The 17,785-nt window shown below is 51.7% G+C and overlaps 1 protein-coding gene across 13 annotated transcripts in view; it reads left to right on the plus strand.

Moving 5' to 3' along the window:
- Positions 1–17,195, plus strand: part of ARHGEF9 (Cdc42 guanine nucleotide exchange factor 9) — a 180,278-nt gene extending 163,083 nt beyond the window's left edge. For 9 of the 13 annotated variants that reach the window (XM_077185890.1, XM_077185886.1, XM_077185888.1 and 6 more), the window contains exon 10: positions 6,826–10,681. In XM_077185890.1, the coding sequence (XP_077042005.1) occupies positions 6,826–7,007 (182 nt within the window). In that variant the 3' untranslated portion in view covers positions 7,008–10,681. Of the gene's footprint in view, positions 1–5,561; positions 5,634–6,825; positions 10,682–15,718 lie in introns of those variants that run through there. The other 4 variants (XM_077185884.1, XM_077185881.1, XM_077185882.1 and 1 more) reach the window with 4 other exon arrangements.
- Positions 17,196–17,785: the final 590 nt, after the last annotated feature.

A 17,785-nucleotide genomic window follows, 5' to 3' on the forward strand; every position in this document is an offset into this window, starting at 1 on the left:
TGTGGGAGCTGGCCACAGAATTCAGTCTGGTGTCTCCTAGAAATAGTGAAGTGATGGGAGAAATTGATTTGTTTTATCTTAGAAAAACCACCAAAGGCCCTCCCTGGAGCCCTTGGCAGGCAGCAGCCAGGCAGGAGGGCAGGTTCTGTGCAGAGCCTGGCTCCCACTGAGGGACAGGGCAGCCCAAGGGTGGCACTGGCCTCTTCTGCCAGCACCATGCTTGTGGAAGGAGCAGAAACTGCCTGGAGAATGGATCCCTTGTGGATCTCCAGTCCTTTCTTAACGTTACAAAGGTTAATCCAGGGTCATTTTTCCATTTCTGAGCATTTGAAGCTCGTGGAGTGCCTCTCTCCATGAGGGGCCTCTGTTCCCTGGCCACTTGTGATCCCTGCTCCAAGGGTTGGTGTTTGCAGCCTGCAGGAACACTCAGTCCCTCTCTGATCCCCAGCTCTGTCCACACCTGGCCCCTTTCAGGACAGCCTGTCCACAGGAGGGATGATGGTTCATATTCCCAGCAGCTGCCAGCCAGTGGTGTCAGGGAATTAGAGATCCTTCCAGGAAGGAGACTCCATTCTTAAAGCACCATTGCCCACCTCTGGAAAAGGAAATGTCTGTTGAGATTTAAATAAGTGACCTTAATGTGAGCTGGGGGTGTTTCCCACCTCAGGAGAGCTCTTGAGTACACCCAGCTCCTCTCCCTGCCCTGTGCACCCTTCCCCCAGGAGATGCCTTCAGCCCTGACAGGTCTTTGGGATGAGGGAAGCAGAGATTCAGTCAGCATCACCTGAGATGCTGCCCCTAAACCTGCCCGTGAACACTCAGCCCGGCAAACCCAGCAGGGGTTAAATCATCAGCCAGCATGAGCTGCCTTGGCCTGTCACCAGGCACCTCTGAATCACTGGATTTTCCTGTTAATTTATTCCTTTCTGATCACTAGAGCTCACAGCCAACTCTGTCAGAAAAACCCTGACCCAGACATGCAACAGCTTCTCTGGCTTCCCACATTTCTGCACTTCTGCTCCCCCGGCAGGGCTGACCAGGGTCCCTCCCGTGCCTCTCTCGGCTGTTTAATCCCATTTTATTGCATCTCCCTTGCTGAGGAGATTGACGTGGCCCTGCCTTGTTTCCCCATCGATTCACACGTGTAGGCACAGCCTCGGGGGATTGCAAAAGCCTGAGCAACCCAACCCAACTGCTTGAAAACAAAGAGGGGCATTTGCATTTTCGGATAATCAGGGTCACTTCCCTATTTTCGAAGCACAGGAGGTGAAGGAATGGAGCTGATCGCGTTGTCAGTGGTATTTCCCCACAGATTCAGGGCAACCTCAGAGTTTACCCTATTTCTTGTAAAATCCAGACCCTACCAGTGGGTCCACGAGCACCATCCCACTGATGGCATCTGGAATCCAGCTGGAGTGCTCAGCCTCCCCCAGGAACCAGTCAGATCTACCAGCAAAGGCAAACGAGGAATAAATCCTTGTCTGGGGGGCCTCTGAGGATAGTACTGGTGACATTTGCTGAGCAGGGCAGTTTTTGGTGAGATGTTAATGACCCTCGTGGGAAGAGCCAAGGTGTTGACATCAATGACATGTTGAAATTCCCACTGAAATAAGTCTGTGAGCCCAGATCCTCCTGCACCTTGAGTTTGGTGAGGGGTTTTAGGAAGGACCTGCTCCCCAGAAGCTGCAGCAGCATTCCAGGTGTGAACTGATCCTTTCCTGTCAGGAAACTCAGGGAGTGAGCTGTGTGATCAGCCGGGAGGAGAGGCAGGCTGGACAAACACAGGATGGCAGGAATTGGTTTTCACCCAGCTCTGATGGATAAAGCCCCAGTATCATTTATTCCATCTTGCCTCGATTAGCTTTTCTTATCACACGAGGAATCATTATCTTAATGGCTGCTATAATGACATCAGGCTGCAGGAGCAGACTTGATAAATAGACTCCAGAAGGTCAGGTTAGCTCAGTGTGTGTAGGTAGATGTTGTGGTTGTCTGGGGAACATCAGGACATGAGATGACTGTTTCCTCCTGCATTTCTCAAACTGCAGCCAGCCCTCTCCCTCCTGAGCAGAGAAGGGAGGTTGATGGTTAGAAAAGGGAGCTAAGGCATGTTCACCATCCCTGGGAATAGCAGGGCCTGGAGAGAAATCCTGGCTGTATGAAGAGCTGTGCCTGAGGCACCACTGAAATTCCTCTGGAGTTGGGCAAGTACAGCAAAGTGAGAGTTGTGTGATTCAGCAGGGAGGTGTAAAAGGAGGAAATCCAGCTGGTCAGGAGTGCCTGGGGAGGCAGAGGGTTCCTGTTCCAAGCTCCATCCTCACCTTGGGGACAGCCAGCTCCAGACACATCGTCCTTTGTCAGCCCTGCACGGGGCCCAGGCAGTGGTGGGGCAGTGCTTTGAGATCCTCTGTTGAAATGTGCTGAAAAGGGCAAAGGGCTGGACCCACCCAGCCAGTTCTGCTCTTTTCTTTAACTTAAACTCGTTGCTATGACAGGAGTAATTAACCATAGAACAAATTAGTGGTGGAGGTGTCTCCATGGCTTCCCTGTGTGTGGGGTATGATATTCAGGAGGACACTGAAATTGTGGGGTTTTTGAACGTTTCCTGAAAGATGCAAGTTGCTGTTGAGCTCTGAAGGAGCTGGAAGGGTCCTTAGGCAGCACTGCCAGCAGGGGTGGCGATGTCACTGTCCCCTCCCCAGCTCTGGCTCATGAGCACCAGGGGACTGCGCAGCAGGGTGGGGGCAAAGCCTGGGAAACAGCTGCTGATCAAAGGATGAGCCTAAATCTCCTAGGTGGAGGATGGAGTAAGCAGCTTGTAAGGCAATTCCCATGGTTGTGTGGAGGAGATGTGCGTGTTCTCCGTGTCTGTGTCGTGTGGGCCCGGGGAGGGGCATTGTCCTGCTGGATGATCTGTCTGCACGAGTCCCTGTGATTGCCTGTGGGTTACCAGCATGCTTCACGTGCTGCTCAAATCGTGTTGGAACCTCAAAGAGAAAAGACACTTTGGGGAAAAAACCCAAAAAACATAACACAAAAAAATGCCCCCAACCTAGAAGGGAAAAACGAGACAGTTTTAAATCTTTTTAATTGTTGCCTTCTGAGCCGAGAAATCCAAAAGGCTCCGAGTGACGTTGCCTGGTGCTATAAAAAGACATGATTTCAAGTGACAGCGCAGCATCTCTCACCAGTTTTGTCTAGCCAAATTATGAATCTGGGAATTTTCTTGTTCTCCTCGTGAGCAGCTCTCCCAGCCCCGCCCTGTGAGCGATCCCTCCGTGCAGCTGCAGCCGCGCTGCAGAATGAGGCACAAACCAGCAGAAGGAGCTCCAGCTCTGCCCGTGGGGTGGAGTTGGCTGCTGTGCTTGGAAATCATTCCTTATCCATTGATTCTTCCCTTTGAATTCCGCTCGCCACGCTGCCCAAAATTGCCTTGGAAAAAGAGCTTTGCCCATCTCTTTCTGGTGAATTGCAGCGGAGTTATGGCTTTGCATATTAAAAAAATATCCCTCAAGAGACAATTTTGCACAATGGCCCCGAGTTCTGAGGGAACAAACCACTTCAGAGCAGAACAGAAAAATACCTGCCTGCCAGACCTTTCCCAGAATTGCTCTTTCTTAGGATTAGAAGATGTGCAGATTAGGCGAATCTTGCCCTCCCAGTTTCTGTTCTCCAGAACATGGGTGTGTCCAAAGAAACCAGAGGAGTCCTTCTTGGGGCACCTGAGGCTATGGCAAAGTGCTGTCTCACAGTTCCACAAGGAAATGCATTCTGGAATGACCAGAGCACAGTGGTTGTATTTGCATGTCCCACACATGGTGAGGGTGCATGTCCTTGAGATCCACAGGTTTGATCCTTCAGGCCACCGGATGAACAAGAGAAATGTGAAACCTTCAGCTGCTTATGCCAGGAGAACCAGCCAGGAGCTTTTGGCATTCCTCCAGCCCAGATGTTGATGCCAGTAGCCCAGATCACAGGGCCACACATACACCTGTGGGAAGAGCTGCTTTCCTGAGGGAGGGGGCAGGCTGTGCATGGGTGTGTTTCAAGCAAGGACAGATATTTTTCAGGAGTTTTGGGAAAGAACTGAGTGGGGTTTAGAAGTGATCTGGCCAGGGGAGTCTGCCCTTTTCCCTTTTGGAGAAGACAGACTATGGGTTCCATTCCTTGCAGTGACTCCATCACTGTCAGTGGACATCAGCCAGACTGTCCTTTCTCTACTTCTTCAGCTTTCCAAGTGCACAGCATTTTGCTGATCCAGGAGACTTCCTAGCATTTTGTATCATCATTAAAATACATTAGTTCACCATCCTCAAACTGGTTAGAGGCAGTAAAGAGCCTAGCCACAGGATGCCAAAGCCATGGGACCATGTCACTGAAGCAAGGTGGCTTCAAGGACTTCCAAAGCTAAAAACAATTTATGTGTTCCCCCCCCAGGAGCAGGTTTAGATTCACAGCTCTGCTGTTCCAGAACATGAGTAATTTTAGTGGCACAAGGGCTGTTTAAGGTAATTTGTGGTCAGTCTGAGAGCCAAAGCAGATTTATTTCCCAACTCTAGCCATGTAAGGGACCTGTAACAGATCCTAACAGTCCCACAGATCCTAAAATCCCTCACCAGTCTCTGCTGGGAAAATTGGCCTCCAGGAGAAGGCTGACACTCCTGGATGGGCTCAGGGCTGGAGTTTGTCCTCTGCAGTTGGTCTCACTGGCCACACATTGGCCAGCCTGGAGATGGGCACCTCGGAGCAGGACAGTGCCAGGAGAAGGGATGGGAGAGGTGGGCAGAGAGGAGCTCAGTGCCCTGCCCTTGTGGGTTTCAGTCACACAGTGATTGAAATTCAAACTGTTCCTTGGAGTTCTGTACCAAGGAGGGTGGTGCAGAATTTGTGTCAGGTTTCCTGCAGCTGCCCCTGCCCAGGTGTGACCCCAGCACAGCTCTGGGGCTGCCCTCAGCTCTGCAGCTGGCAGACAGGGCTTGGAGAGACAGAGTAGAGAAGTCCTTGATGAGTAACTATTCCAGCATGCAGATACAAATGCAGAACATCTCCAGGTCGGTCTTCCCAAGTAAGTTTGAACTGCTAATTGTGATGAATTCATTAAAGGTTAATGAGCGTGAATCACAGAGCAGTTTTTGCCCACTGTGAGGAATGATATTGGTTATTCTCTACAGTGGACAGAGAGCTGCACAAAAGACAGTAAAGAAGGAGAAATCAGTTAGACATACTCAAGACATCTCCATCTGGTCTGAACTCTTCGAGCATTTTCACCCTCCATCGGTAAATTCCGTAGCAGGGAGAAGCGAATCAATTATCTTCCCTAAAGTCACGCCTTAGCTCCTACCCCAAAGAGGCCCTGCCTGCCCAAGCAGCCCCTGGCCCAGCTGTGTAGTGGGTGAGCTCTGTGGGTGCCCTCGTGAGGCTTTCCCTGTGTGTCAGTGCCCGTCGTGTGCCGCCGTCCTGCCCGGCCAGCGCTGGTGTGTCTGTGTGTGGTAGGAGCCGCATTGCTGTGCACACCTTGCTCTGGTTCCTGGGCGCTAATCACCGTATTTTGCCTTCTCCAGCACCTTCCCAGCCGAGGATCTCAAAGTGTTTTACAAACATTAATTAATTTAGCTTCACAACCCTCCTGTGAGGTAGGTGGGGGATGCCATCCCGCTGTCCAGATGAGGACACTGAGCTGCTTGGGGACAGTGGCCTCGCTGCTGTGGTTAAAGCCCGGGGAGGCGACGGCCCCCTCCTGCAGAAGGAAGAGCAGTTCTGCATGATCCAGAGATGGCCAGAGCTTACAGCAAGCTGCTCCACAGCCCTGCTCCTCTCTCCTTCCTGGAGTCATGGTTTCCAGCTGGCCCCGCTGCCCCGAGGCTGAAGGAGGGGTTGTCTTTGTGGGGAAGGACATCCAGACTGTGTCACTGTGCCCCGTAGGCTGCGCTTTGGTGGTGACACACATCCCTTCTGTTCCACTTCAGTCACCCTTTACTCACCATCCTCTACAACAGGATGCTGAAGCCCCCTCATTCCGTGGGAAAGCTGTAAGGGCAGCATCCCCTCTCCCCGTTCCTGCACAGGAGCTGTGTCTCACCTGTGTGGGAATTGAACATCTCAACCCTAAAAGCGTAGCCTTGCCAGTCCATCCATTGCTTCCAGTTTGGATTGAACAGAATCAGCCTTTTCTGCGTTGTGTGCAGCCGCTTTTGGGCTGAAACCAGACTGGTGAATTGAGAACAAACCCTATGGAAAAGTCCTAAACTGTTCTAAAGAACGAGCTGCCCTCTGTGTAGGTGCATCCCTGCAGGGTAGGGCTTCTTCCACAGCAGCTCTGCTCCGTTCTGTGCGGGAACCGGAGCGGGGTGGTGCTCGGGGTCGTGCTCGGGGCTGGTCAGTGGGGCATGTTGGGGCAAGGCCGTTCTCCAGGGAGAGCTGGGAGGGAGGGTGAGCAGGAGCTTGGAACAGGAGTTGTTAAATGGGAGCAGAATGAGTTGGCCTCGCGGGGCAGGGCCTGTCCCGGCTCTCCTGCCTCACACAGGACTTTTCCATGAGGGCGGGCAGAGCTCTGCCCAACAAAAGTAATGGATCCTGTCCCAGCCTTGGAGCCTTGGCTTAGGGAGGCAGCCTCAGAGCCGAGAGGTCAGGCAGGCACTGAGATTGGAGACTGGCCAGCCCTGGCATGTCCTGGCGTGTGGGACCGGTTAAGGAGCGATAAGGAGTGATAAGGAGCGATAAGGAGCGATAAGGAGCGATAAGGAGCAGTAGCATGACGAAGAACGACTATTGACCCGATTGCTCTTTGACTGATCTGTTTCTTTTTCCCCCCAATCATCGATGCAGGTGTGAGCTACTCCAAGTCGGTTCCTCCAGCCTACCCACCACCCCAGGATCCATTAAATCAGGGACAATACATGGTGACAGATGGCATATCCCAGTCCCAGGTCTTCGAGTTCACCGAACCCAGACGCAGCCAGGCACCATTCTGGCAAAACTTCAGCAGGTTAACACCATTCAAAAAATAATACCTAGAGAGATGGAGAATTTTAACTTAAAAGAACTAAAATTTAAAAAATAAAAATAAATAAAATTATATTTATAGATGGACCTTTTTTCGGAGAAGCACTGTTGCAACTAAATATATATACATATATATATGTATACACACATTTTAAAAATAATAATATATATACATATATGTATATATATAGAAGGACCAAAAACTTTTTTTGTTGTTTTTGGGAAGTAATCTGCTACTAGATACTAGGAAGCACCAATGATTTCTAACCATGTGACCTGTTTTATTTTATTTTACTCCATTGGTTGGACATCTCTTTTTGTTGGGTTTTTTTTTCCTGTTTTCCTTCATTCCCATCCGAGTCGTCATTGGCATCCCAGAATGCTTTCTCGCTTGTGTGACTCCGTCATGGAACTTCCTCATGGACTACATTGGTGTATATTTCCTTTGATTTTATTTATGGGGGGGTGTTGTTTGTTTTTTGGAGTGCTGGGAGGTCTCTGCTCCCTGTCCCTCCCTCTCTGTCCCTCCCTGGCTGTCCCTGGTCCCCAGCCCGGGCGCTGTCCCCGTCCTGCATCCCCCGTCTGACTCGTGCCTGTCTGGATGTGCTCCCTGTGCTCCCGCTCCGCTGCGCAGTATTTCTCTGGCTTTAACTGTTCTCTCGTGGGCAGGTGAAACCCAGCAGAAGGGCAAGCAGCTATTTAGGAAGTGAGGGATGGGTTTTCCTCAGTTCATCTTTTGCGTTTTTTTAAGCACTTGTCTTTTTCTCAATTCGGTGTGATTTGTTCACACTCGGAGTAAGACGGAGAAAAGAGAATCAGGGGCTTTTCTTCTTTTTGCTTTGTTTCTGTGGGCTTAACTTTGATTTATTTTCTTTTCAAGCTGAGACACTTGAAAAGCCCACTCCTATCTTTGTTTTCCATGCAAAGATAAAAGCTTAAAAACCAATGGCTTCATGCCTCCATTGCAGAGAGGAAAATTGGCTCCGAGGCTCCGAGAAGCGGCCAGTTTTCTGTCTTCAGGAACTAAGGTCCCATCCTTTGGCCACACTCAGCCTGCACAGCAGCACCTAAAGAAGCACTAATTGCCATTTGCAGGAGCAGTGACCCCAAAAGTGAGCCCCAAGCGTGGCTGCTCTCAGTGCCCTCCCCACGCCGGGTCCCCCCAAGCTCTGCCCCGTTAGCGGAAGGATCCTCACCCCAGCCCTGGGAGTGCCCACCTGAGGTTGAGCCCAAGCTGCAGAGGAGCTGAGAGCTCCTTGCAGCAGCTGTGGGTGTGACTGGGCAGCGTGGCCGTGCTTCTGTGCCCAGTCCCAGCTGGTGCTGGTCCAGTCCAGGCCCCTCCGTGTCCCCTGGAGGGGTCAGTGCAGTGGGCCTGGGCTATGGACCAGCCCAACCCTCCAGGTCTCTTTCTCTCTCTTTTTCTCCCTCTGGAGATTCACAGCTCTATTTTTAAAGACCCTTCCTACAATTTCAGCCTTAAGTACATTTGTTTGCAAGTGCAGGAGCTTATGGTTAAGCTTGTAAAACAGACCATTGTCAGGAGGAGGATTTTTTTTTTTCCTAGGGCAAATGAGACTGTTTAACCAGATTTAGAAGATGAACTTGAAATCTTTGCAGAGCTATTCTGCAAGCTCCTTTGAAAATGTGGGATGAAGTGATTGATGAGGGTATTTGTCATTTTCTTTGGAATCTGATCCACCACATAAGCACCCCAGGACAAAGAGCATGGAGTTAGGGTTTTTTTTGTTGGCTATTTTTTTTTTTTGCCCCCAAGAAATCCAAGTTAATGCGAAGATCAGAGAGTGTGATTTCATTGTTTCCATGGAGCCTGTTTTATTTCAGGGCATGTCATAAGGGCGGCATTATTTTTATTTAAATCCAAAAATAATCTCTCTTATACTTTGAATAATCTAGAAACTATCAATAACCAGCAAAGCCAGATTAGTGTTTTGGAGAGGAGGAGTGGCCCCTCTGTGACAGGCAGCGAGCAAACACCAGGAATGCCAAATAGGAAGCAACCCCATTTTATATCTGAAATTATTTTTATGCTCTTTTGTATCTTTGCATTTTTATGGCTAGATTTTAATGTGGGATACATAGCAAATATTGTTTTGTTTCTTTAATAGAGTGGGTATTTAAAGCAGTGCATGAGATGGGTTCTCGTCAGTTAACTGAAATGTTTTACTATTTCTGAATGGCTGGAGAGAGGCAGAGAGAGAGAGAGAGAAAGAGAGAGATTCCAAAATGTTGTCAACTTGATGAAAATTTCACTTACTCCTTTTGCCTTTTTAATTGCTTAGGGAAAAAAAAAAAACAACCAAGTAACAAGCACATTAGTTAAGCCTGTTCATTTACTGTTTTGTGCCTCAGAGAGTGAGAATGAGACATCCATAATTTTTATGAGAAGATGCTTCCTAAATATTCAGCACTAGGAAAAAAGAAACACCACCGCCACACCATTATTTGCATCATAAATCAAGATCTGACAAGGCCACTTGTTGGACTCGCAGCTTCTTTGTTAAGTGGGAAGCCCGCCCGGGCAGCGCCGCTCGCGCTGGCGCTGGCACAGCGGCCGCAGGGACGAGGGGCTTGGCTCTCGGGCCTTCAAGAAAGCTCTTCCCCTCCATAAATTGCCAAGGTGCTGCAGGAGATGGAGCATTGGCACAAAGAAGAACCAGCACTGGGTCCCACTTGAGCACCTGCTGTGGCTGTCCCAGCAGGGAGCAGGGCTGGAGCGTGAGTGTGACAGCGCTGGGAGCAGCGCCCATGCAGACGGGGGTGACTTGACTGAGCATCTGGTACAGACTTTTCATTCCAATGCCAGACAGGAGGAACCCACTTCCCATTCCATATGCAGAAACAAGAGAGTTGTAACAAACTTACATGTTTACGGTATTTCTCTGGCTGAATCTATATATATATATATATAAAAAATAAAAAGAAACCCTCTTCCCTAGGTAAATGACATGCATTACCCTTAACCTAGACACTAGAACAGAGGATCTAAATTCAAGACTTTCGCCTCCCCACCCTCTCCAAAAAGTCAAACAAGAACCAACCTAGGTGCATCTAACAGTTGTAAATAGAAAATACTACATAGAGAAATATATTTGAAATTTGTTTCAGTTTCTGGATGGGCACCAGCCGTCCATTGCAATGTTATTGATAGTACACTGTGGTGCTTTGGGTTTCTGGTTTTGTTCTCTTTATGCTCTGTCATCTTTTCATTGCAGCTACATTTCAGGGAACATGTATATTTAGTAGCTATTGTAAGTTCTGCATGGCATCACCAAGCTTATTTTTCCTTAAGAAGAAAAGAAGAGTCTGTAGGAGCTTAAAGGCACTATGACGACAGGGACTTGTAGCAGAGAATTTAAAAAAAAAAAAAAAGGTTTTTAAAATTCTAGTTTGAAGCCAAATACTGATATTTTAGTGCTTTTGGGGTTTTAACAGTAAGAGCAAAAAAAGAAAAAAAAAAAAAAGAAAAAAAGGATTTTGGTAACCCAGCTGATCCGCACTTGCCAGTTTTATTATTTTGTTTATATTGGACTGTTTGACCCTGTCAAACAAGTGTCAAAGTTGTGTGTATAAAACAAAAAAAGTGTTTAAAAAAGTGTTGTAAAGACACTGAGCCTTATGAAAATATTTATGGAATTAAATAAAAAGAAGTGAAAAGGCATCTGAAGGCATTTTAAATCATTTTCCTCAGAGCGGGGTCACCCTTCTCCCAAGACTGAGCACGGGTGGGCTGAGCTCCAGTGGCAACCGAGACAGCCTGTGCCACCAAAAAGTAGCATTGTCCTGGAAAAATCCCCCTGTCCTTGCTTTGTGCCCTCCCTCTGAACCGAGGGAATTGATGAGGACAGAACCCCTGGCAGGGCTGCTCCGAGTGCAGCTCAGATCAAATACAGGGTTAAATCCATTCTGTCCCTCCTTTGCCCGGCTCCCAGCCCAGGGGGGACAGCCAGACAGACATCCCAGGTGTGCTGTGAGCAGCTGTGAGCATCCCAGGTGTGCTGTGAGCTGCCCAGGTATGCTGTGAGCAGCTGTGAGCAGCCCAGGTGTGCTGTGAGCAGTTGTCAGCATCCCAGGTGTCCTGTGAGCATCCCAGGTGTGCTGTGAGCAGCTGTGAGCAGCCCAGGTGTGCTGTAAACAGCCCAGGTGTGCTGTGACCATACCAGGTGTGCTCTCAGCATCCCTGGTGTGCTGTGACCATACCAGGTGTGCTGTCAGCATCCCTGGTGTGCTGTGAGCATCCCAGGTGTGCTGTGACCATACCAGGTGTGCTGTCAGCATCCCTGGTGTGCTGTGAGCATCCCAGCTGTGCTGTCAGCGTCCCTGGTGTGCTGTCAGCATCCCAGGTGTGCTGTAAACAGCCCAGGTGTGCTGTGAGCAGCCCAGGAGCAGCTCGGAGCCTGTGGAGCAGAGCAGGGTGGGTTCCGAGGGGAGGGAGCCCAGCCACACCCGGCCCTGCTGCAGGGGGTCCTGTCCTGGGACAAGGAACGGGTTTTATCCCTGGAAAGCCAGGTGCTCTCTCCAACCCCAGTGACATTTCCCAGGTAAGGCAGGTGAGCTGTGTATTTCTAGACAGCCTAAAAATGCGATTATTACCAGGAGAAGGGGGTTGGGAGCGGTGCTCGTTGTCCCTCAGGCACAGGGGCCGGGTGATGGCAATAATCCCGGCCAGGACTGCTCCTTCTTCAGGGAGGGCTTTCCTCTCGTCCCCCTCTGCCCCGGGCTCCCTGTCGGGGTGGGAGTGACCAGGGTTCTATCACACATCCCGCACAGGTGAGGGGACCAGTCAGGGCAGTAAAAACCCACAAAGGCCAAGGAACTCTGAGAGAACGAGGGAGGAGAGAGGCAAAGCGGCGCCGAGGCTCCTGCGGGGCCGTGCCTTGAGCAGCTTCAGGAGCAGCCTCGCCCAGGCCTCAAACATCCCAGCTTCACATCTGCCTCCTGCTTCAGCAATGCCCCCAGCCCAGCTTTTATCTCTTGCTTGCCTTGCTTGCAGTGGAGAGGGCGCTGGGGCTGTGCCAGGGTCTCCTCTCCCAGTGATGCTGTTTCCCTCTGGATGTACCTGAGGGGAGCAGGGAACAGCAGGGCCCGCACACCCGAACTGCATCTCAGTGCAAACCTGCCCTTGGAGAGCTCCTCTGCTGCCACCCCGCTGTCTGTGCAGGCCAGCAGAGCCTTCCAGCGTTCTGCTCTCCCCAGGTTTGCAGAAGGAGCTGTGGGGAAGGACGGGAGAGCACAGGACCCGCTGGGGATGGATGGGCAGGGCACCCAGAGCAGGAGCGCGGGCACCCAGCTCCGGGTGTGCTCTGGGACAGCAGCACCACCGAGACTCCCGAGGCTCCAGAGGAGCCCTTCCCAGCCCTGCAGCCCTTCCCAGCCCTTCCCAGCCCTGCAGCCCTTCCCAGCCCTTCAGCCCGTCCCTGCCCTTCAGCCCGTCCCTGCCCTTCAGCCCTTCCCTGCCCTGCAGCCCTTCCCAGCCCTGCAGCCCTTCCCAGCCCTGCAGCCCTTCCCAGCCCTGCAGCCCTTCCCAGCCTTTCCCAGCCTTTCCCAGCCCTGCAGCCCTTCCCAGCCCTTCCCAGCCTTTCCCAGCCCTGCAGCCCTTCCCAGCCCTTCCCAGCCCTTCCCAGCCCTTCCCAGCCCTTCCCAGCCCTTCCCAGCCCTGCAGCCCTTCCATGGCCGGGAGCGCTGCTGCCGCCTGGAGCTGATGGCCAAATTCTGTCTCCTGTGTGATCTGTTTGGTTTCAGCTTTTCCAGCCAGCCAGCATTCAGCTACTCCGAACTTTGCTTGCATAAAACAAAAAGCAAAACCAAAGAAACCCATTTCAACCCCCTTCTCTTGTAGGGAGGCTGGGGTTGTTCCAGGGTGACAGCCCCAAGTGTGTCTGTGCCTCACCTGGAGCACAGGAATTTGTGTAGAGCTGGGAACAGCCATGGGCAGGGTGGGCCTGGCTCCTCCTGGAGTGAGAGAGGTGTTTGTGAATGGCAGGAGTGTTTGGGAAGGGCTCTATGGCAAAGCTGGCTCTGGGTTATCCCTCTGTGTATCCATGGTGTTACAGAGCAGCTTTTGCTTTTTAAGGAATGAGATTTTCAGTCTGAGTGATGCTGCAGGGATTACACATCCCAATCCACCCCAAACAATCCATTTCCTTCTTACTCTGGGTTCTGCACTAAGTGCAGCAGCAGGGCAGCATCCCAAAGCATGTAATGCACCATCTGTGCTGGTTTATAAGGAATGACTGAAATTGCATGTGCTGGGAGATGGAATAGGAATAAGTGGCATTTTCAGAGTGTTTCCAAGCCCTGTCCACCAAGGGTTCCACAGTCAGTGGCTAAGGAAGGGCAGGAGCTGTTAAACTACAAATATAATCCCAAAAGCTGCAGGTACAAATTGTAAAACTGTCTTTATTTGTCTGTACCTCCCACCTTTGCTACAGGAAAGAGACAGAAGGTATTTCTGAAATGCTTTTAATGTTCACATCCTTTTTTCTTCCAGCTCTCTCCAGGCAAAATTCATCCTGGTGAAGATTTGCACCTTCTCCTGTCAGAGCCACAGGAGTTTGTCACCTCTTGGGGGTTTGACAGATCTCTGTGCTCAGCCCTTTCCCAGGCTGGAAATGCTTCAGAAGTTTTCCCTGTTTCAAGAGCCCCTCAAGGCACATCCCCAAATTTCCTTCCAGCCCCTCCCTGTCCAAAACCAGGGTGGCCTTTGTGTTGTCTGAGGGACACAGAGCACTTTCCTTCTCTCCTGATACCAACAAAACAAGACAGGGAACACTGGGGAAGATTTATTTTCCATTCAGGAGAGCGTGTTAAAGGTGCCACCCTTGCAGGAACACGTGTCTCATAAAGAAATCACCAGTGCTGCAAGCAGTGCCTGGTCTGGGGCACCTGTCAGATGTGACACTGCTGGGGGAGCTGGGAATGACTCTGGGGGGACAGGAGGGGGAACACAGGAATGACACACATGGGGCTGGACACAGCTTGGGGCACAAACAGGGCTGGACACAGAGCTGGGGACAGACACACAAGGGGATGGACACAGAGCTGGGGACAGACACACAAGGGGATGGACACAGAGCTGGGACACACAGGACTGGACACAGGTCCAGGACAATCAGAGCTCTGGACACACAAAACTCTGCACACCCAGAGCTCTGTTCACAAGCAGATCCTGCTCACACCCACAGAGCTCTGCACACACACGGACCCACAGCACACACCTAGAGCCCCTCTGGCCTTGTTCTGTTTCACAGCTGGAACAGAGACACATTTTTGCCAGGATCTGGTTTTCCCACCACAAATCCTGGCACTAAATTCACTTATAAATAACCTCTGAGAATCAGCTCCAAGACACTCAGGGCTGCCTTCATGGCCAGCCCTGGAGCCAGTGGAATTAACTTCAGAAGAGAAGTTTCCTTCTCTGTTTTTCATCTGGAGAAGCAATTACAGGTTCTATTGGTGTATTTGCTTCTCTTCTTAGCTCACCTTTACAAAAGCTGTTCAGCTTTTATTCAGTAAATCCTCAGAGGGTGTGGATGTGCATTCAAACCTCTGCAAGGTCATAGCAGATCAAAAAGCAGCTGGCCCTTGCCCACAGTGTGGTCTGCCCTGGGTGGAAATGGTTTGGGACTTAAGAGGTGCCTCATCCTCAAGACAGAAGTCTTTAAGTCTGGTTTGACAGAGGCTGGGTTGACACCCTGAGCACTGCAGAAATGTGAGGGGAGCAGCAAGTTTGAACAAAGAAGTCATTTACAGGAGTCAGTCCCTGCTGCTGTGTCACAATGTCCTCTGTCACTGCTGTTCCTGCAGATGAATGGTCTGGGCAGAGCTCTGCTGAGCTGCACTGCCCAGCCTGGTTTAATTTCAATCTGGTGCTGCTGACCTGGACATTTGATAGCTTTTCCTTCATCAGTCACTCCTGTGCAGGGAGATTTGAGTCTGAGGAATGGCAGCACGTCTTGGAGTGGAATTGCTTTCCACACATTTGAGCCATCACACAAGTCCTCCATGCTCTGTTTGGAAGCTGGATAAAGCAAAGTGCCATTTGCTCTGGTTTAACTCCTCAGCAGCCAAACTGTGCTTTTTCTGTGCCAAAAAAAGAGAGCAGCCTGACAGCACAGAGCTCAGGTGACAGAAAGAGGGTGCTTTTTACAGAGCCTGGTTTTTACACGGCCCTAAATCAGCAAAGGACAAGACAAGCAAATTGCACTGATAGTGCAATTGTCAAAATCTCTGTCACTTGCTGCCTTATCTGTCCTAAACCAGACTGTTTGTGTTTTGTGATTTATTTTAGTTGATTTGTGATTTATTTTTCGGCCTGGCTGGAGCCCAGCTCTGCTGTGCTGGTGTCCAAGGCCGGCTGCAGAGGGCTCTGGCATTCCCAGGGGACACCCAGGGGACACAAACGCCTGGGACAGTGCCCAGGAGCCCTCCCACCCCCATGGGGGGCTCCTTACTGGGATGGGGCTGTGGGCACAGGGAACAGGGAGGGTTTTTCACTGGGCTTTGTCCTGACTCTGAGATTCTTCTGGCTTTACATAAAAAGGCACATTGGTGACAGGAAAAGGGGGGTGAAGGCCACACCCCTCCTGCAGCTCCAAGGGGAGCTGTCCCCACTGCCTTAACCAAGCCTTGTCCCACAGCTTTTTCAGGGAATATGTGACCATCACTCTGCTTTCCTCAAAGTTTCACTCCCCCACAGATCCAGGGCAGCACGAGAGGAGTGCCTGGCCAGCCCTGCTGCTGCGGTGGTTTCACGCAATTCAGAGGAAATCCCGAATCTTTGGACCAGGAAAGGAGAATAGGAGCTCATACAATAAATACCCATAACTTCTGGGAGCCAGGGGGGCCATGGGCTCTGGCTGTGCCCAGCAGGGATTGCTGCCCTTGCCCAAGGACTGAGCAGCTCCCCGAGCCCCAGCTCTGCTGCATCTCCTGCTGGAGGCCCCTGCTGCTGCTGGGACAGGACTGTGGCACCACAGGTTTGTATCCCAGCCCCTCCCTGGCTGTGCCATGCCCTGGCTGTGCCATGCCCAGCCTGCTGGGCAGCTGGGGCAGAAGGAGAAGGATGGAGAGGAGCAGAAAAGTTGGCCCAGGCTGGTGTTCCCCTGTTCCTCCTGTCTGGATGCACCATTAAAGAGTTGGATTGTGCTGCCTGCTCACAGCTGAGTGCTTTCAGCCTCCACAGGGCTCCATTAAAGACATCCCTGGCTGTGTGGGGGTCCCAGGTGGGTTTGTGGAGCAGGGGGGCAACGACACTTCCCTAGCAAAGGGAAATGGGTGCTTGGATTCTGCCATCTGGGATGTGCTGACTGTGGATTCCCAGCACAGGGAAGCCAGGCTGGGGTGGCAGGGGCTGAGTTCTGGGATCTCCTGCAGGGTGCAGAAGAAAGCAGAGCCCATTCCCAGAGGCTGCTCCAGCAGAGCCCACGTTCACCCCAGGGCTCACCCCACTCCCCACACAGAGCCCCTGGAGGGAGGGGGGGAAGCAGGGTCACAGGGGGTGCCTGGCACTCAAGGAATGCCCAAAAATCCAGAGAAAACAGCTCTGAGAGGGGGGAAACCTGCTCAGCACTGGGCTTTGTCCTGACTGTGATTCTTCTGGCTTTTCATAAAAAGCACATTGGTGACAGGCAAGGTGGGGTAAAGGCCACACTCCTCCTGCAGCAAACACAAACAAAGGCTGATCCAAACTGCTGCAGAAATGCCAGTTTGAATGTTTGAATTCCATCTCCCACCCCAGTTATAACCTCTCTGCCATTCTCAGGAGAAATTCCAAGAGGGCAGCAGGGAAAGGGCACTGCCCTCAGTGCCAGGATTATTCACCCCTGCACCAAACCACACCATGGGAACACAGGGGCTGCTCACTGGGGTCTGCCAGGGGTGCAAAGAGTCTGGAAACCAACAGAAATGCTGTGCTGGGCTCCCCCTGTGCCAGGGCAAACAGATGGTTCCAATAAATAACCATGGCTGGGAGGGTTTCTATCCAAACCCTGTGGAGGGATCCTTCAGGTGGAACTGAGCATGGAGAAGCTGCCAGCAGAGCCACCAGCAGCTCTGTCCAGCTGTGCTTGGAGTGAGGGGCTGGGAAAAGCCTTAGCAGCAAAGGCAGAATGAATGGCATGGGAACACTTGTCTAGGTAAAAGAGATGGAATTTTTAAAAAATTGTTCCTCTTGACTTGTGGCTCGTGATGAATTAAAGCTGCTCTGGAAAATGCTCATTTCTGTTTGGCTGCAGTGCTGGAGCTGGGGAGGGCTGGGCTGGGGTGGCCTCAGGGACATCACTGCAGGGGCTGGGGCCAGCAGCAGAGAGCTGAGGGCTGCCAGCACCAGCTGTGACCAAAGGCAGGGTGTGCAGAGATCCCAGCGCTGCTGTGGGCACAGCTGGGACACAGCACAGCTGAGAGCCCCCTGGGGCCTCCTGCCCACCCCAAGCTGGGCATTTGTGCCAGCCCAGCCCCTCTGGGGCATTTCTGGCCACCTGTTCCTGCAGGGATGGACACAGAGCTGGCTCCCCAGCCCTCTGCAGCCTCTCCCAGCCCCTGGAAAGGCACCCTGGGCATGCAGGGGCTGGAGCAGCTCCCAGCCCTGGTGCACCCAGAGCTGAGCAGAGGGGCAGGAGCAGGGGGGCTTTGGTTGGGCCTCTGAGAGCTGAGGAGCTGGGTCAGGCTTTGCTCCTGCTGGGCACCCACAGGTCCCCAGTTCTAATCCTGGTTTTGTTGGCTGCTCCCCCTTTATCCTCACCTCTCCAGAGCCAGACAGGGTTTC

Source organism: Agelaius phoeniceus, chromosome 14, assembly GCF_051311805.1.
Source record: "Agelaius phoeniceus isolate bAgePho1 chromosome 14, bAgePho1.hap1, whole genome shotgun sequence".
In the NCBI taxonomy this organism is placed as follows: domain Eukaryota; kingdom Metazoa; phylum Chordata; class Aves; order Passeriformes; family Icteridae; genus Agelaius; species Agelaius phoeniceus.